Here is a 20982-nt window from a genome sequence, read left to right as displayed (position 1 = left end):
TAGCAGAAAACGCTTTAGGTGTCGGGGCTTCGCCCCCGAACTCCATTGATGAATAATGAGCTGTAGATGTCAGGAAAATGCGTTTCTGAAGGGGAAGAATGCAAGAAAACGCTTTTGTCCTTTCGGGCTTCGCCCCGAACTTCATTGATGAATGATGAGCTGTAGATGTCAGGAGAATGCGTTTCTGCAGTGAAGAATACAAGAAAATGCTTTTGTCGTCGGGGCTTCACCCCGAACTTCATTGATGAATGATGAGCTGTAGATGTCAGGAGAATGCGTTTCTGCAGTGAAGAATGCAAGAAAACGCTTTTGTCGTCGGGGCTTTGCCCCAAACCCCACTAGGGAACCTTATAGCGTTGCCCCACTTTTTCGTCGAAGGTTGAGAAATGCTGCTTTTTAAAATTCTCATATATATATATATATATATATATATATATATATATATATATATATATATATATATATGTGTGTGTGTGTGTGTGTTTGTGTATGTGTATGTGTGTTCTGTACACACGTTTATGCATAGGGTTAGGGTTTACTGGGCGTTAGGGTTAGGGTTTGGAAAAAAATCGCCCCCCCCCCACTCCAAAGTTCTGGATCCGCTAGTGCTCTCATTCCTTTGTAAGGAATCCATTGATTATTTATGTATTCTATTTTATCGGCCATGTTGCCCAGAATATACTACTTCGGTAAAATCATGTTTATTTACTTTTTACTACTTGTTATTCTGAAGATGTCCGTCTCAGAAAAGCATCTACTCCACAGAGGTGTCATTATTGCTAACCAATATATACATTCATGTCATTGAAGCTTTTATCGAAGGTAATCTGCACTTTTCAACTGTTGATACGAGATTTGTTGATACCTCATCTGCTGACATCAGCCTTACTAATACAACACCAGCGTCCAAACAAGAACGCTCGCCAAAGACCCGTAAATGGCTTCGCTGACAGTAGCCGCAGCTGATCCCTTCCCCTACAAACAGTTGGACTGCACACGGCCTCGACCTACTCCGCCAGCCCACCAGCAGACAGCCTCAGCAGCAGCCACACCAGCCACACCAGTCTCATGAAGGCAGCACCGGACACAGATAAGCTATCACAAAAGCCTAATGACACTCGGACCACTTTGCTCTTAAAACTAATGATGATATATGTACATACTAGATCTCATCTCAGCCCACTGTTAATCACTACGCCTTATCTTTCCCTTGTACAATAAACCTAGTATATATATATATATATATATATATATATAGTATTTGTGGCCTGCATTTCTAACGCTGTGCCTGTATGTAATTTTGTGCAAGTGTGCGTTCTCAAACTCTAAACCCACTAGACAGGCTAAAACGGCCATCTTTAAACCTCCTTGTCACAAATAGTCATGCTTGCCCTGAATGTGGAAATATGTATGTCACAGCTGAAGATGCGCAGCCACGGGAAATATTGCTTTCCTCACCAATTTTCGGACTCGAAGACAAGCCTTATTCTTATTATATAAATTTTCTACATTGGAATTGAAAGCATACTACATTCTGAATAATATTTTTTTTATAATTACAAGTTTTATTTAATCTAAGCAATAGAACGATAGAACAATAACAAATTGTTATCCTTACATTGGTTTAGTTTGACTTGCTACCTTGAGCTACTATATTAAACGATTGTTGAAGTTAAAATTTTGGTTAAACGTTTTTTCGAAGCGTCTAACATTATTAACTTAAAAAAAAAAGGTACATGGATAAAAGATAGTAGATTATTTTAATTCTAAGCTGTCTTGAATTAAACAAAAATATTTTCACTGCAGGGAGGACCGTCCTAGTTGTGACATCATTGTTTGATAGCCAGTGACATGAATAGAGCTGTGAAGCACGGGGTTAACTTCTTTAATGGTGATTTTGTTGTTGCACGGGAGAGTTATGAATTATGGGCATGAAATCTCGTTTTGGGTGTTGATCACATGGTCAGAAATTAGTAGACCCCAGAGATATTGACGAATACAGACGTGTCTTTCTTTACGTTGAAAGTAAAGCTAGATATGTGCTTGATGAATTTCTATTTGGATCACATGTGAGATATGCTATGTGATTTATTGATGGCTGAAGTTGCCAGTATATTATAAACTGTTATCTTATTTCAATCAATTTTATCTGCTAAGTCAGACTTGAATCAGTGAATCTCAATACATGTGGCGTTGTGCTAAGTAGGGTAGACACACAGGCAACAAAAAGAGGCACAGACATTTAAGTGAAGCAAATCATCTTTAATTAATCCAACTTGTATAATCAATTGTCACTTAATAAATCGTGACACTTGTAACCAATCAATCAATTGGACATGTTCCGTCAGATTCATTACAAGAGAACCGACATTCACTACCACAGGAGTTTTTACAGTCTAGACCCCATCGGCCAGGTACACACTCTGTTTGGATATATAAAATGAAAGAATAAAATAATTCATAGCCAACGTTTAATTTGAGTCTTTGTGACTCTATTTATATAACATGCATCATTTCTCTGGTTACAAAATTTGTATATCAACTCAGACCGTCAATCTGTCTATCTGCCTGTTTTGTATACGTCATTTCTGCCTAGGGTTAAGTTTAAGTTTCGCACATATTATTTTTAAATATTTTTGGAGGTATCAAACAAAGGAAAGACATTGTACTTGAAAAATGTGGTAGCATAAGTTCAAATGGTCTACTTTATACTTTGTGTAGAGAGACGTCTCTTAAAAGTTTTAGAACTCACAATATAGAACTATAAACAATTCTATTTTTCTAAGCTATTAGCTGTTACAGTTGTAAGTGTACTTGCTTTGGGAGTCTTCAACACGCAAGTTACAATTTAAGCCGTAAATCTTTAAACACTAAAGAATTATAATGATAAAAATAAATGCATTTAACAAGCAACTTAGAATGCTTTGGTCTCTCTTTATATATAGATGGGACTTTTTGTTTAACGGTATGGTCAAGAAAGCTAAGGGATTTCTCACATGTATCTATGTACTGGAAATGTCAGGCGTCAGGTCAGATTTATGGTCTGTACCGTGAGAGTAGGGACTTAAACGAATGCCTCTGTCCGGCCAGTGCAACGCTATTCCTAGGGCGGCGCGTATCCTACGGGTGGGGGGGGGGGAGAGAAGAAAGTTTGAATAGTTATTAAACTGCAGTGTGTAGAGCTGGAGCAGCGCCTATTGTGTACTGGTCACCTGTACAGCGGCCAAAAATTTATACTTATCCCTAGAGAAGCTAGACTATCTTTTAAATCGCTCTACGTCCCGTGAGAAAGGGGAGATAAATCCTAATAGAAATTAGTTATGGGTGGACAAGAAAATAATTTTAAGGTTAAAAATAAAAGTTGCTCACGGTTAGCTGGGAAAAACTCAAATGAACTTTAGTATGCATTTGTCTTCTAGAATTCGAGATCTGAGTGTGACAGATGGACTGACGGACAGACAGGGATTTAGCTCAAACCTAATAGCGGCTTTTCTCCTTACGGAGTCTGCTAAATATGAATGTACAGACATTAAATGATCTCTAGAAAAATGGATATAATAATAACAATAGTAAACATTATTAAACGTCATTACCTCCAAAGACAGAAATTTGACAAAGGGAAAAGTCTAAAGAGCTTGAGTCGGTCTGTTTGTACGTTATTTTCAAACCCCATGTAGGTTCCTTGTGATCATAGGAATACAGTTGAGCATTGTAGGAATCCATCAAAATGATTATCACATTTTTGTTCCTATCGTAGAATTCCACTAAAAGATCACCCTGTCCGGTGTAATTGCCTAATGGTAAAAAAGGAAACATTTGTTTTTAAAAGTTTTTTAAAATGATGATTTAAAAAAAAAAAAGACATTTTGTGATGTTTTTCTTCTTGTTGTTTGTATAGTTTTCTACTATTTACTGACGTTTTTTAGTTTAACCCATACTATGTTAAATATGTGAGTAGACATAAATTACTGCTGCCCAATTTGATTCACAAATAGCCTCTGACATCCTGGCCTTCACCTGTAGTTCAGTTATTGATTCCGTCGAAGCCATTACCACTGACATAAGAAGGGTAAAATGCGAGCTACTCTCGCTAAAACCATTAAGCTTCAGGCAGGAAGTTCTCATTAGCCTTGGTTAACTATCCATGAAGAGAAAGAAAAACTCTGAATCCAAACCTCAAATGCCTTGCGACTTAACCCAAACACGAGAAAGGCATCGGGAGACAACCCTGAGGAAAAATCAGGAGCTGGTGACCCTTAGGCAGATTTCGGCACACATTCTGGCAGAACCTGCGACGCTACTAATTTAAAACTGTATCAGATATTCCGTTCCTTTGGTCACAACAGCTGCGTGGAGAGGGGGGAAATGCTTTGTGGGCGACATCATTCCCACCATAAAAAATCCCAGGATTTCATCTCGCTAAACAGTTCTAAAAGATGAATCATTGTCGTTACGATTGAAGTATAAAATATATATTTTTTTTAAATTTCCTATTGACTCATATTTCTCACGGCTATGGCCTAATTTCGACTCACGGTACCCCGTTGCTTGGAAGAAGAGGTAACCGTGCCTGATACTATGTTAGCCTGCCCCAGGTCCGGAAAACCACAAATTCTCGACCTGTGAGGTGACATCTATGCACTACGCAAAGCAGCAAGGGTTTTGCAAGAGATTATTTACTCCTCTTAAGCCCTCACTCAAAAGGAGTTTGATGATGAAGATGATGATGGCCTACGAATATACACTACAGTCTTTTACATTACATGAAATTTTCCAGGATATTATTGAGTTGGATGGACTTTGTTTCGTCCTGAAAATTGCGAAATAAAGAATCTTATGGATTTAAACTCGAGATTTTAAAATTTAAAATTTAGCGCTTTACCTCTAGCTTTTTTTTTTTCATTTCTGGGCAAAAAAAAATTGCCTTTTGAATAAAGAAATATGGACAATTTTAGACTTAAATAGCTAGAATGATAACAAACTCCTACCTTTGCTGATAATTGTATAACTACTAGCTAGGACAGGTTCCTCAAAAGAAAGAGACCAAGATGTTGACGGTAACATGTTCACATCATCAATCGCTGTGCAACTTCCTGCGAGGTTCGTGTCTGTATTGCCGTCTCCTATCGCTGTCAAACCTGTGATAACTTCGTTTAAATCTGTTGTTACAGGTCGTTTTAGCGCCATGTTGCGACCTGACGAACAGAAGATGCTGATAACATCAAACAAGTTCGCATCTATATTGTTACTGTTACTTTAATTACGCTGAGAAGGTAAACTGTAGCCAAATATTTTTTTTTATTTGATTGGACCAATTATCTGATCTTAAAAGGACAAAATAGTTGTATATCTCTACAGTTTATCTTGAGCCTGCATATTGTCCATATAGGACAATCTTGCTTCATCCAGCATTCAGGACAAACTAACGTAGGCGGCGCTATCATAGGATTAAGAAGTGGCGTAGAAGACCCATTGGAACGATTATCTCAGTATCTTTCTTGCGCTCCATTGTAATATCAACTGAGGGAATAATAACAACTGATCTCACAGATACTTTCCACGCCCTTAACATTCGTAGGAAGATTCTCGTTGCCCGTAAAAGGACGGTACTGCTGCAAAACTGCCACATATCCTGAAAATTCCTCAGTGGAAACTGGTAAAGGGACTACAATGAATTCGTTCGTTTAAAGCATAATAATAATAATAATAATAATAAATATTAATGATAATAATAATAATAACAGTAAATAATAATAAGGCTTGTCTTTGAGTAAGATTATTAATGGGAATTACAGTATTTCCCGTGAGTACGCAGCCCCAGTTGTGACCTACATAATTTGTCACAACCAGAGCAGGCATATCCATTACCCGTCAGTGATCAATTTAGTTGTTTTTTAAACACCGTCTACGTATGTTCTCGGCAGTAGATTTTCTTTTGGTCTGAAATGTGTATCCCGCGGCTATTATAAATGACCCAAATAACCTCCAGTGATCTCATTCTAAGGCTGCTTGCAATCAAGTGCTCTCTTCTATGTCATTAGATGCAAGCTGGCGCCTAAGCTGGTCTTTACAGCGTTTCCGTGGGGTACCTCTGTTACGTCGACATTCTTTCAGCTCACCAAAAAGACTGCTTTTTGACATAGGTTCGTCCAACTTACCGGATAGGTTCCCTGCCCAGTTCAACTGTTTGACCATAAGAAATTCATCTATTCTTATTATACTGGCGTTCCATCATTAATAACAACTACCAAATTGTCACTTTTTAAAGTCTCAGAAATAAGATTTGTAAATGTATATGTTGTCTTTACTTTTACGGCAAAGTCAGTTGAAGACTTCAAAACGTCAGTAATTGTCAGTTTAGTTGTTAACGTTTATTGTGTATTGTTATTGATTGATCTCCAATTTAAACGATTTTTAATGTTGTAAATCTCGATTCACTTCGGTTAGGATAATTACAGTTCGTTTTGTTCCGTATTATACCTATCAATTTTGTAAAGTTCGGGTTCGGTTTGGTTCGGTTGTGAAATTCACATGAGGCTCTGTCAGGGAGTTTCAGACATGTTTTAATAACAAATCCTTAGTTCATGAGAATATGTTACGTCCCCTTATCAAGATAAAACAATATGTATTAATTTTCCGCTCTATTTAGCCTAAATTTAATAAAAAAGAAAAAAAATTTCACGTAAATCTGCTTATTGCGTTTACTTGGGTGCTGGGACATGTCCCAAAAAGCCCGTGGAGTCTGGGAGCACATTTGACGCCCTGACCGCACTTCCCCGTGGTGGAGGCTGTACAGGCCTGAGCAAGCTATTATAGAACAGTGCAGGTCAGGCCACCGTCCTGTTGGCTCATATTTCTCACGGCTAAGGCCTAATTTTGAATCACGTTGCCCCAGTTGCTTGGAAGAAGAAGAAACTGTGCCTCATACTCTGTTAGACTGCCCTAGATTTGTTGATTTTCGTCTCGACGGGTCTGGGAAACCCAAAAATTCTCGACCTGTATGGTGACATGTATGCACTACGCAAGACAGCAGGGTTTCTGTCCAGGGCTTTAGCAAGAGACGATTTGAGCTTCTCAAGCCCTCACTCAAATGGAGTTTCATGATGATGATTGCGTTTGCTTCATCGCATACAATTTTAACTCTACGTCTAATACTTCTAGGTATCATCCCTCAATTTGTTCTTCATCTTTGTAACCATTTTTATGTTGGAGCGTTCCGATGACTAGACCAGTACATGAGATGAACTGCGCAGTGGTTTCCAAATCAGGGAGGCTCTCCATATAGTTTTCTTCGTTTCTTTCTATGGGGTGTTTTGGGGCCAGTGTCTTGTACTGCCCATGAAGGACATGGTCTGCATTCTCTGGTGACACTCCACATGGGCAGATTTCACTGGTTTCAATTTTGAGCTTATGGTACATGTGTTGTCTCTTTCTGTTGCGTCCGGTCCTCAGTCGAAAGATTAGACGTTGATCTTGTCTGGATAGATTATAATAGGCATTATTTTTCTTGTGATTTGGATGAGAGCTTGTCCATTTCTGATTTATTTTATTTACTATTAGTTTCTTCATTTCTTCTGGATAAAGAGCAGTGTTTAATAGCGAGTTTGTTCTCCCACTCTTGGCGAGTGTGTCAGCCTTCTCAGTTCCGTCTAGTTCTATTCGTTTTTGTTGATTTTGTTGACTTTTTAGTTTATCATTTGATTTAGCTCAAATCAAATTCAATGTGTTAGTCACTGAAGACTCTGGCAGGAATACATCCTGCATCAATTTTTTTTTAAATTAACATTTTACAATACTCGCATTAATTTTAATGATTTTTTTTTTATGCTATAGATGAGTGTTATACAAATTAAAGTTCTGGGGGGGGGGCATAAAAGTTTAGATAAATAATTACTTAACATGGTATTAAATATTAAATCATTTTTATTATTTATTCCATTGAAATAATCATTATCATCATTATCAACAATCAACTTTATTTGAGTTAGAAATTGATAACTCAACCCATCATCTTGCAAAAGCCTGGAAATAAGCCATGCTGTTGTGCATTATGGAGTTATATTACTGTACAGGAAACAATTTGAAATAGCGGTTCTGATAAGATGTGATAGATTATGAGGCTATTTATCGTATCTGACTAAATTATATATAATTTGTAATAAATGCAGGAGAAAAAATTATAGGTATGGAACTTTAATGCCCAGTTCAAATCGAACTGCGGGCCATTTTATTTTCTGGCACTCTTGTCGGGGGCCACATGATCCAAAATGTACAGGAACGAAATGAAATTGACCTGAAACAATTTTACCAGAAACTTGTGGATGTAGTACTTCTAACGAGCTATTTGAAATAGATATTTTTTTACGCATCGGAAACTGAAATTATTACTCTTTTAAAATGTGAGCGACATTGTAGCTAACTTTACCATCGACTCAGTTTCTTGTCTCTTTTTTTTGGTAAATATTAATCCTCCAATATCAAGGAGCAGTTTAACTATACTTATCATTTTCCAAAAAAAAGTAAAGATCCGTTCACATTTCATGGTAGATTGCTCAACTCTACCATTTCAAATATGCACATTTAAATGGCGTGATACCTATTCACCAGAGAAAAAGTAAGGGCTCTAACGTAGATCTTCTTTTCCTGGTGGGGGGGGGGATTTCTACACTTTGTACCGACATTTCAGTGGGCCGGATAAAATCACGTCGTGGACCGGATCTGGCCCGTGGGCCGTATTTCGGGCATCACAGGTATAGAAAAAAGTTTACTTAGTTTTTATGTCAAAATCTATCTTAAAAACTTTTTTTTTTAAGCTCCTCTGTCAGTTTGTGTGTCTGTCTGGCCAAAAGTTTGAACACGTTATTTCTCCTACACCAGGGGTTCTCAACCTGTGGATGGCGACCCCCCTTGGGGGTCGATTGACACATTGCCAGGGGTTGCCTAAGACCATCGAAAATATGGATTGTTATTGTCTACTCTTCTATTGCTGTTTGTGTGTGTATTTTATTTTTTTTTGGGTGGGGGGTCGCGACAGAGTGGGGAAATATAAAAAGGGGTCGCCAAGCTTAAAAGGTTAAGAACCGCTGTCCTACTTTCAATCTCAGATCAAGTTGAATATGTGCACAATCAATTTCTTTTTACCTAACAACATCAGAACCAAATTAAAACATCAATTCAAAATCAACTATTGGTCAGAAATTGTTTTGTCTGGTATCTCAAAGGAAAGAAAAAGTACTTGACTGAAGTGGTGGTACAAGTTTAATTAGTCCCCTTTATATATTGTCGTCAAAGGTTTAGTACAAATTTTTAATTACATGACTTATCCAAACTAATTATCACACTTAAAAGAAGCCTTTTTAAGTATTTTAATTTTTATTTTTTAAACTGATACTTAATTATACACTGATAAGTCGTGAAGTAATGTATTTAAAAAAATATCTCCTCTACATTCGTTTATAATATAATACTAAATATTTTACAAACTATTGTAAGACTTATACACCTGGTGTAGCCAGGGTGACGGGAGGATGGGAGAGAATTTAAAAATCCCACCAGACCCCCGCTTGAGAACCCCAAATGAGAGTTTTATTTGCATTAAATACCAAAATATTACGCGAAATTCAGGGGGCGCCCACAGAGGTCAAGCCTCAGGAACCTCTAAAATGAGGGCTAATTCCTAGCTACGCCCCTGTTATACACACATTATCACCTACCGTTGCTGACGTGTATGGTGCAAAGGGAGTGAACCCCATCTCCTGTAAGAATAATTTTCTTCACATATTCTCTCTTCTCACACCGTATATTGACAGTGTTTTTGACAATGGATGTAATCGTCTGTTCGCAGTCCCATTTCTTCCAATTACTGACGAGTGTTATACTGAACTTTCTGAGTAACTCTAAATGATAATATTTTTAAAAAGCCAATTAGGAAAATACAAGACAAATTTAGCTAAATAGTATACTAAAGCAAAAAAAAAATTCAAATATCAAGGAAACACTGTTGACAATTTTATTGTATTTATTGTAACAACTAAAATTTAATTTCAGCTTTAATTGTTTTACATCACAAATTTTAAAGGCTACTATATGTATATATATATATGAAAGATACAAAAATAGAGAAGAAGACAGAACAAAAAAAGGGAGAAATCGAGACAGAACGGAGAGACTAAGCGTCCTAAACAGAGAAACCGAGAGTTGAGCTCCAAGAGCCAAAGACAGAGCTAGAAAGAGAGAGCTAAAAAGAGCTAAAACATAACTGGAAACAGAGAGCTAAAGAAAGAGCCAAAGACAGAGATGGAAACAAAGAAACCTAGAGTTGATAGCAGAGAGCCAAAGACAGAGCTAAAGAAAGAGCCAAAGACAGAGATGGAAACAGAGAAACCGAGAGTAAAGGGCAGAGAGCCAAAGACAAAGCTGGAAAAAGAGAGCCACAGAAAGAGCCAAAGACAGAGATGGAAACAGAGAGCCACAGAAAGAGCCAAAGACAGAGCTGGAAAAAGAGAGCCACAGAAAGAGCCAAAGACAGAGGTGGAAACAGAGAGCCAAAGACAGAGCTGGAAAAAGAGAGCCACAGAAAGAGCCAAAGGCAGAGGTGGAAAAAGAGAGACACAGAAAGAGCCAAAGACAGAGGTGGAAACAGAGAGCCAAAGAAAGAGCCAAAGACAGAGGTGGAAACAGAGAGCTAAAGAAAGAACCAAAGACAGAGCTGTAAACAGAGAGCCACAGAAAGAGCCAAAGACAGAGCTGGAAACAGAGAGCTAAAAAAAGAGCCAAAGACAGAGCTGGAAACAGAGAGCTAAAAAAAGAGCCAAAGACAGAGCTAGAAACAGAGTGTCAAGGAAAGAATGAAAGACAGCTGCAAACAGAGAGTCAAAGACAATCTATAAGACAGTGAAATAGCCAGAAGGAAAGAGAGAGATAGACACAGAGAGTGTTAAGTTTGTAAAATTACCTACCTGGATTCTTGACTGTCAAACTTATCCAAGTAAATAAAAATGGTTTCTTTAAATAGATTTCGACTAATTTTATACTTGTATCCTCAGTGCAGTCAGAATCATCTCCTTTGGACCACCTTGAGAGTTGTCTTTCAGGATCAGGGTCTTGAACTTCAAATCTAGACACGAAATCCTCTGAAATTAAAAAAAGAAAAAAAAAACAAAGATTACAAAGACAGTTTGTGTTGACACACAAACTCAAAACCGACCCCGGAAGTGGTCCACCTAGTGAAATGCGACATTTCCAGACAATGGTAGAGGATAGAACATATTAGGCTGTAAAAAAATATTCTTTAAAAAATCATCAAAAATGTATATATATTTTACAGGATGTGACTCACAAAAAATGTAGAAATATTTATTAACTAAAAAAAAAAGTAATCAGTGTTTCTGATTGGTTTCCAGCCCAGGACCTTCTGCGTGTTAGGAAGCTGTGATAACCACTACACTAAGAAACACATCAAATTGAACAATATATTTGAAATCTTTCCTTATACTTTCATTTTCATACCAACGGTATGTTGCTTAATAATATATCCATTGTCATACAAACTAGTAGACTCGATCCAGACCTAGTTTTTGACCTAAATCTAGATTCAAGATCTAAGTCTAAGCCTAGATCTAGAAATAGATATAAGTCTCTAAGTCTAGATCTAGAAATAGATCACAGTCTCTAAGTCTGAGTCTAGATCTAAGCATACATCTAAGTCCTCAGTCAGCTTAAGTCCTAAGTCTAGATGTCTAGATTCTAGATCTAGAGTTAGATCTAAGACTATATCGAAGTCTAGATCTAGATATAGAATCTTGATATAGAATCTACTAGATCTATATTTAGACTAGAACTTGTATATAGATCTTTGTAGATCTGGCCTCTATATATTATAACTAAGATGTGTATAGCCTAATGAGGATGTGTGAAAACTGCGCGGTAAAAAGTAGTTGTTTTTTTTTTTTAACTTACAATTGAAAAGAAGTTCGTATTAAAATTCTTTTTAAAAACAACATTTGAATCTGTATTCTTTTCCATTAATTAGTTAATAAATGGAAAATCTTTTTTATAATGATCCATTGATACTTTTTCAATCGTGACCTTAGATGCATTTTTTTTTTTTACCAATGCGCGAATCTATGAATGAAGCTTGATTTAGTAATGAAGAAGCTTGTACAATAACATTAGTGATGGGAACTAAACTAATTTTTTTTAGTTAAACTAAAACTAAGTTTGAACTAAAAAAAAGTAATTAAACTTTTAGTTAATCACAAATTGAAAAAATTAGTTTAAGTAAACTAAGAAACATTAGTTAAACTTTTACTAACTATTTTGACCTTTTTTAAGGACGAAACAGCCAAACATGAAAAATATAAAGCACAATCAATCTCTTTAGCAAAATGTAATAAACATTTATTTGTGCACATGAAAAAAAAAGATTTAAATTTTTTAATGGGATAGATGATATTAGATGTAGATCTTAATAGAATCACTAGAATGATACTATTATAGAAAGAAATTAGAAGTAATTGTCCAAGTTCTAATATAAGTTACCCCTAGAAGTAGGCCTAATGATAAAACTGCACGTTGACTCAACTAACTCTAGATTCTAGAATATTCTGGATCTAATATCTTCTACAAACGAAATGATCAGAAATATAATCTGGATCTAGAATTAGATCTAGCTACTAGACCTAGATCAAATAATTAATATTTTAATCTAAAAATAATCTATGAAATACTAGTTACTACTACTACTACTAGATTTAGATCTAAAATCTAGATAGAGTCTAACTCTAGACTCTAGATCTAGAGATTTTAGATTATTATAATTATGATTATAACTAGGTATGAGTATTTAGATCTATATACTCTAGTAGATAATACTAGATCTATATAGTAGATATAAGTATAATTATAATAGAAGTAGATGTAGATATAGTCTAGACTTAGTTAATTTAGTATTAGATCTAGTATAGTGACGACTATTAGTGATAATTAGTCTATTATTAGTATTATAGTCATTATAGATCTAGATCTATCATCTATGCATCTTAGGTCTTAGTATGATAAGTAATCTAGATCTAATTCTAGAATAGTAGAATCTCTAAACTAATAGTCTAAATAGATCTAGATCTAGTCTAATAAAGTAAAGTAATATAGATTTCAATTAATAGATCTATATTATTGACTTATAATTTAAGATTTAGATCTACATCTACTATCATCTAAGACTAAGACTACTAAGAGTTAGACTACTTAAGACTAAAATAATTAAATATAGACTATACTATAGATCTAATAGTAGTAATAGACTAATAAGTCACTAATACTAATAGACTAGTCACTAAACCGTAGAAGTCACTAGACTCTAACTCTAGATCTATCTAGACTCTATCTAGTAAAATGTTTTAAAATAAAAATAAAAAAAAGAGTCGACATTTCTTTTAGATCTATAGTAAAGCAAAATTCTTTGCCTGCAGCTATACAGGAACACACTGGTGTTTAATTAATAAAAAGCAGCAAAATGTAGATCTATAGAAGCAAGGAATTATCAGGATTTATCAAGCAGCGAAACTTGCTAGAAATATAATGAACACGTTTATTTTTCTCGCCTTTCAAATACCTTGAATTGGCGGGAATAGCGACCATTATAGGGTAAAGGTCAAAAGGCTTTCTAGTGACCTGTGCACCCTCTAGTTTATTCCTCCTCTCTACGATTCATTATATTTATTCTCCAAATTACATAGATCTAAATATTTATTGGTATGTGTGTTAAAAAAGTTTGTAAAATTTGTAATTAAACTTTTTAGTTTGTAACTAAAAAAAAATAATTAAACTAGGATCATAGACATATATATATAGACTGGACGATAAAGAACAAATTATTATCGGAAATATTTGGGAAAAGATAAGTTTGTAGATCCACATCACAAACCTATATATATTTGCCTATGTCTATGATTATAAAACAAAGACAAAATATTGGGAATATGGCAGTTTTGCACTTTTCAAAACTAAAGATCAAAGGTATATATTGGCTGAAATGTTAGTCCTAGAATTTATAGCTCAATCGCCGCCATTTTTTTTTCACATAGATATAGTACATAAAACATATTGACTCCCCCCAAATAAAAATAACTTCCTACTTCCAGTCTATATTTATTTATGTCTATGACTAGGATTTTAACTAAACTTTTTTTTTTTAATTAAACTTTGGCCTTAACTATTTTTTTTTAGTTAAACTAAAAGTTAGCAACTTTTTAGTTAACTTTTACCCATCACTAAATAACATATTATCATTGATAAGATGCAATAAGATAGGCCAAGATAATTTTTATTGGTGCAATCCAATATAAATTCCGTTTGACTACAATTAACAACCTCAGCCTAATTATTGTAACACTAACAATATAGATGTAAATACGAACATTATTCACGCACGAAATACACACACACTCACAACCAGCGCTTTATGAATTAGACCTCTATGTACTTCTTCGTGACAAAAGATGATCTTGTAACACTACTCTGACCGAAAGTGGGATAAAGAAGGTTTTTAAATCTTTCTTTTTTAGTCTTAATAGAAAGTAGCCAACAATTTCGTTCAGATCTGATGTAACAGTGGTTTAAGGGGTGTAGGTTGTCTTTAAGAATCGTGTGAGTTTTGGAAAGACATCTTTCATGAAAAAGCTCTTGAACGGATGATAGCTGTGTTTGAGTGATAAACGGTGCTTTTTAGTGGCCCCCAAATAGGGAATAGACGCTATTAGTTTATAGGGCCTGTCTGTCGTCCGTCTGTCCGTCCCGTTTAGATCTCAGAAACGTGGAGATAAAATGAAAATCGGACATCGTGATATTTTAGATAATTTAAAGTTCTGATACAACGGCTACTTTTTTATTTTTCGAAAGTAAACCATTTAATTTTTAAAATTATCTATGCAAGCAGATTTTGCAACAACAAAAAAAAACAGTTTTAAATGAAAATCTTCAGGGCAAGTAAGTTTATTAAAAAGGTCACAGACTTCTTCACAAATAACTCAAGCTTCATTCATAGATTCGCGAATTTAATACAATACATGTCAAGTCACAATGGAAAAAGTATCATTGCATTTTGTTTCGTGTGTCAATTAATCAAATTTTGTTACAAGAATAAATCTTAATTACTGTTTTTTTACTTGTATGGAAAAAGGATTTTTTTTTTATTCCGGACGTTCAGGTAGCCTCTGAGTCCACCCAGCTCTAATACGTACCTGACCTTAGTTGGGGAAAAGTAAAGGAGGTTGGTCGTTATGCTGGCCACATGACCCCCTCTTCTCTTTAACCGTAGGCAACCGATGACCTTTACATCATCAGTAGTTCTGAAAGTGGAACTTTAATTTATGAATATGTATATATATATATATATATGGCTCCTCTTGTCTCGAAAGGCAATGGATGCGCCCAAATGAGTCACTGGTTTTGGTTTAATCTTGAGACGGGGCAGAATCTGGTGTGGCTAATCAAGCCAATTCTAGAACGGCAGACTTTGACACAGTTCGTACATGTGTATGCCTCTGATTCAGGGCTAGCGGACAGGGCAGCTTTCTTTTTTTCCCTCTTGATTAAGGCCGCTTCGTTTCTTTTGTTCTCAGCAAGGGTTATCCCAGCACGCACAGTCTGTCTCCATGCACTCCGGTCTTTAGCTATGTATATATATATATATATATATATGAAAAAACATACCCTACCCTCTCCCACTCCCCGTCGACTTGCGGGAGGTTTAGACTAAGAAGTAAATTACCTTTAACTCTAAAGGAAGATGTAAAACATTTTACAAACATTTTAAACTAAACCAAATTGATAGGACTTAGTAATAGATCAACAGATGGCATTGAAAGACGCAGATGATCGAAATATCAATCTAAAATTATTTTGGTATATATTTTTAGAAAGCATATTGCATTTCACAACAAAACTAGTTATTAAAAATAATGACTTACGATATTGACACTTGTAACCAAACCATCCAACACTACATAAATTCTCCTCACATTCGCCTGTTGAGTCACACTTTGTCTGACAGTGACATTGAAACTGACATTTTGGACCAAACCAGCCATCGGGACATGCAACTGTTGTATAAAAAACAAAAACCCTTGCAACTCATTGATATATATTTATTTATTGATATTTATCCGTATGTCCATTTATCTTAAATACATATTTTTTCTCAACAATATGACTACTACTGTTAATCGATATGTGGTGTGTATTTTAACACTATACCTTGACATGCAATTATTTGTATCATTCCAAAAATACTAATGAGCATTATCCAACGCATTTTCATGAGCAACTGAAATGAAAAGAAATATAAAAAAAAAAAAAAAAAGAAATTATCATTTTAAAAATTTAAATGGAGAAATCAATTAGTCTAGCATGTGGACAACGATCACATTATTTTCTTTGTAAAATATGTGTATTAAATAAATGACACTTTTTGTACAGAGTACTCATAGCAATGGACCTCATTCACCAATCGTAAACAAACAAAATTTAGTCACGTGATTCTATATGTCTTCTATACAAATTATGTAATCCTTAGTGGCTGTCACGTGATACGTATTTTTCAATGTTTTATCAATATTATGACGTGGCTAAATGTGTTTATTTACGATTGGTGAATGAGGTCCATTACAGCCCAATTGAAATATTATATTCTATTGTAGTGATCTAGTTTAGTTTAGAGATTATGCTAGTTTTGTAAATAAGGGGGGCGGCTTTTCTACTTTTTGTGTCGACGTTTCGGCGGGCCGGATAAAACCATATCGAAGGCCGGTTCTGGCCCGAGGGCCGTACTTAGGGCATCACTGCCTTTATGGTATCAGAAAGGCCAAAGCTAAACGCAGCATGGTCTATAGCGAAGAAAAAAGCTAGCTGGAACGAAACGGGGAGTTAAGGCGGGTGTACTGAGAACACTGTACATGGATGCATTTCGGGCTAATATGGATTACAGTCTACCTGTTCAGGTCTGGGCTTCGCAAACGTTTCTAGCGAAGCTATATGCTGTTCAGAATCAAGCCGTCAGACTCATCTGTGGTACATTTCGCACAACGCTATTTGCTGCCGGCGAGACTTTGGTTAATGTGCCGCCGTTGAAGTTGCGCAGAGAGCGAGCCGTCCTGAAAGCTTTCGAGAGATACAGGCGGCTGGAGGTTAGATGTCCGCTTAGAAGTCTGGTCAACAACTGGGAGGGCAAGAGGCGTCTCAAAATCCGGCCCTGCTTCATGCATGTGGCACGTGGGCTGGTTATAGAGATAAATCTACAGGTAGAGCGGGCTGCTCTTTCCCCGTCCGGTTTCTTCCCCCCTGACAAAGCTTTCAGCATGCCGACGATGCAGAAGAGCTGCTTTCTTGACCCGGAGGTAACAAAGCGGTGCGATCCTACACGGTTACTACATGCAGCCAGTGAGACTATCGCTTCATATCCGGCTGGAGTGTCCACTTTCTACACGGACGGTTCTGTGCAGACGCTTGATGGCACAGTGAGAGCGGTGGTTCGACTATCTGGCTATTCCGAAAGTGTGGAGCTGAGTGAAACCTGTCATGGGAAAAGCAGCTTGGAATCTGAGCTGGAGTGGGTAGCGGAAAAATTGCATCTACGGTCCCAGCGGACGTGGTCATTTTCACCGATTCAATCTCTGCCCTCGAGGGCACCATGCAGGTGTCGGGAGGGTAGAAGCGTTCCTCGTGGTGGTGGAGCGCCTTCTACAGCTCAATGTACATAGTTTTATACAGTTGTTTCCATCCCATTGTGGTCTGGCCAGTCGAGTTGCGGAGGCAACGTGCACCATAGATGACGAACCGTGCACTCTTACGATTGTACGATCCCTAGCCGACATCCGTTAATTGGCAATTTGGTACGACAGTTTGGACGCTTCCGATAAGGACCGAGAGCTACACAGGTAGATGAGTAGACCAGACCGAAAGGACGCGTGGTGGGGGCTGTCCTAGCCCAGTTCGGAGTCGGGCACTGTCCAATAGGCGCGCACTTTGGACGGTGGAAAGAGAACTAAGACACACGGTGCCGCCACTGCGTCGAGGACGACGAGACAATAGAGCACATTCTTCATGAATGTCAAGCTCTGCATGTGGGACGATCGGGACAAGGAATTGAAAGAGAGAATACTGGTCCATGTGCCGCAAGAGGTCTGTCCTTGTACGGGATAAGGCGACCTCAAAACTCACTGCCCGCTTCCTCTTCCGTGCTTTAAGGGAGTAATTCTTAGCATGGTTCGTTACTAACGGGGTTTCTGATTCGGTGTGAATGTACATTTTAATTTTCTATAGTTATAATGTTTTGTTTAATGTAATGCACCGATTGTAAGACAATGTCTTTACAAAGAATAAAGATTATTATTATTATTATTATGTTAGAAAAGAACGAGTATTCATTCTATGGTAAAGCCTGGGTCGAGTTTCGTTAAAGGGAAACAAAATTCATCGTAGTCCCTTTACCAGTTTCCACTGAGGAATTTTCTGGTGATATGGCAAACCTGCAGAAGTACCGCCCTCTGACAGGCAACGAGAATGTTCCTAGGAATGAAAAGGGCCTTGAAGGTATCTGTGAGATCAGTTGTTATTATCTTCTCGGTTGATATGACAATGGGGTACATTGTTGTTTTAGATAACTTCCATAAACGCTTAGTGTCTAAGCCTAGGTTCCCATATTTTCATTGTTTTTCCAACCCAGTTTTTTTTTTAATTTATAAGATAATGGTACGGCGATGTCAATAATGGAAGCGGCTTTTTATTTTTTTTTCGATGAGCAGCAGATCACGGCGATTAAAATCTATTATTATTATTATTATTATTATTATAAATGTATTTTTTGCTTTTAGAAAATAATATAACATTAAATTTTAATTGTTGATAGCACTTACTTTTTTTTTGTGCTTTTTATATTAAATATAAAGACAAACTTAATGAACAATAGCTAACTAAAAAAAATCATACCCTTTGAATTAGCTCACACTATGTTAAAGAATGCAAATTGAGCCGCATAATCAGGATGTATATGTATATATATATATATATATATATATATTTAGAGAGAGAGAGAGATAGAGAGAATTTGCTGTACACATACGATTAAGTTTTGAAGAGACGCCAATAAAACAAAAGATTAGTGACATATATGAAGTTATTATCAGATGTCAGAAGCATAAAAGAATCTCAATGAGTTTCTTTTGGCTCAGTAATTGATTCTAATAGACATCCTATTTTTGAGAATATTTCAACGTTTTTTTTTTTAAATTATCTAAATCTTGAAAGTAAAAAAAAGAAACAATAATATATAGGCCTATATATATATTAACCATATATATCTAGATTTCAATCAAAATCTACACTTTAAATCTAGATATATTTCCATAAAGTAAATTTCCAGATCTTGATCTAGTCTATATAAAACGTTCATTTGAAAAACGTTTTCAATGTTACTGATGTTCCCAATGTGTAGATCAATATTGCAATGTTAGAAAATATTAAAACTAATCTGTAAAAAAGTAAAGTTCCCCTTTCGGACCTTGTGGTCTATAGGGCAGATGATGTAAAGGTCATCTGTTTCTGTGGCCTACGGTTAACGAGGGTGTCAACGACCAACCGCCTTTACTTTTCTCTAACTAATGTCAGGTTACCATTAGAGCTGGGTGGACTCAGAGACGCCCGAAGATACCGAAATTAAAAATCCCAGTCTTCACCGGGATTCGAACCCCGGTCCCCGGTTCGGAAGCCAAGCGCTTTACCGCTTAGCAACCGCGCCTACTAATTAATTTACTATCTTTTAAATTTAATGTTTATATCAGTGTATTAATAGATTATCTAGGCTTTTATTACGTAATTCTTATATACATTGCATTTTATATTTTCTAAATTTAGATTTTAGATTTACATCTATTAGGTATGGTATAAGCTTATCCGTTAAGGATACGACGGGAGATGCCTCTGAGTAATCATAGTAATCTAGTTTTGTTTTATTTATATAGTACCATCGACATTAAATTAAGCCTCCTAAAATATTAATCGTTTAGAAAGAAAATCCAAATTATATTGGAATTAAATGGAAAAAAAAAAGTGTTTGTTTTATCTTATTGTCATTTTTTATTTATCTTTATAGATTTATAAAGTCTTTTTTTAGACGGCCTTTGGAGCAAAAAGCCTCTAATGTGTTTCTGCAGACGTGTTTTTTTTTTTCTAGCAAACTTCTACGTTTCCCTAATTTTTAATATATTAGTAGAACAAACAATTTTAGAACCTCTGGAAAATTAATTTTAGTAATGATTTATAAAAAAGAGCTTGTTCTTATAACACTTCAAGTAGGCTTACAGCCTTAGACCAATAAATAGAGATTTTGAATGAATGATAGAGATAATACTCTTAACAGCTAATGGTAACGTGTCCTGTCTATCAGGATTAATCAACGTGCTTGAAGTTGGGATTACAAAACATGTTTAGTGCTAAGTATAAAAAAGTACTTTTTTTTTTTTTACAAAAGCTAATATTAAGTCACTCTATCTGTTTGACTATGTGTCTGTTTGTCAGTGTGACTAAAAGTTTGTACATGTTCTTTTCTTCGACACCGATCTCGCATCAAGCTGAAAATTTGCACAATTATTTATTTTACCTGACAAAAAAAAAGATTACAAATAGAGTTTATGTTATCACACAAACTCAGAGTATCCCTATTGGATCCAGCTATTTGCAAGAAATATTCAAGAGGTGATTTTATTTTGATTGTGAAAAGTAATAATAATTCAAAGATTCATTTGGCGTTGTAAATTTTGTTTTGTGTATAATGTTTTACATGTTTCGGATGTTCCTTCAAAGTTAAAGATAATTTACTTACTAGCCCAGACTTCCCGCTGGACCGTCGAGATAATCAGTCCAACGCGCTAACCATACGAACAGGCATGGCCGTTAATTTATAACAAACTAATACACAATTAATGATAA

At 35.9% G+C, this 20982-nt stretch overlaps 1 protein-coding gene across 1 annotated transcript; it reads right to left on the bottom strand.

Moving 5' to 3' along the window:
* Positions 1–2241: 2241 nt before the first annotated feature.
* Positions 2242–19063, bottom strand: LOC106059267 (uncharacterized). Its single transcript, XM_013216844.2, has 8 exons — positions 18985–19063; positions 16255–16324; positions 15969–16100; positions 10959–11132; positions 9714–9896; positions 4989–5195; positions 3594–3794; positions 2242–2423 (listed from the first exon to the last, which is right to left on the bottom strand). Exons 2-8 carry the CDS (start codon positions 16316–16318, stop codon positions 2323–2325), a joined length of 1062 nt encoding a protein of 353 aa, XP_013072298.1. The 5' UTR covers positions 16319–16324; positions 18985–19063; the 3' UTR covers positions 2242–2322.
* Between the last annotated feature and the right edge of the window lie 1919 nt (positions 19064–20982).

The sequence above is a fragment of the Biomphalaria glabrata genome, chromosome 5 (genome assembly GCF_947242115.1).
Source record: "Biomphalaria glabrata chromosome 5, xgBioGlab47.1, whole genome shotgun sequence".
Lineage (NCBI taxonomy): Eukaryota > Metazoa > Mollusca > Gastropoda > Planorbidae > Biomphalaria > Biomphalaria glabrata.
This window is presented reverse-complemented; position numbering and strand designations above follow the sequence as displayed.

What these genes read in the sequence shown, in the direction of transcription:
- LOC106059267 (XM_013216844.2), bottom strand. Translation starts at nt 16,318, where the DNA reads ATGAAAATGCGTTGGATAATGCTCATTAGTATTTTTGGAATGATACAA. An exon ending in CACCATACACGTCAGCAACG is followed by an intron (nt 5,196 to 9,713) that starts GTAGGTGATAAT and finishes TCTGTTCGTCAG; the next exon opens with GTCGCAACATGGCGCTAAAA. An exon ending in TTATACAATTATCAGCAAAG is followed by an intron (nt 3,795 to 4,988) that starts GTAGGAGTTTGT and finishes TTTTACCATTAG; the next exon opens with GCAATTACACCGGACAGGGT.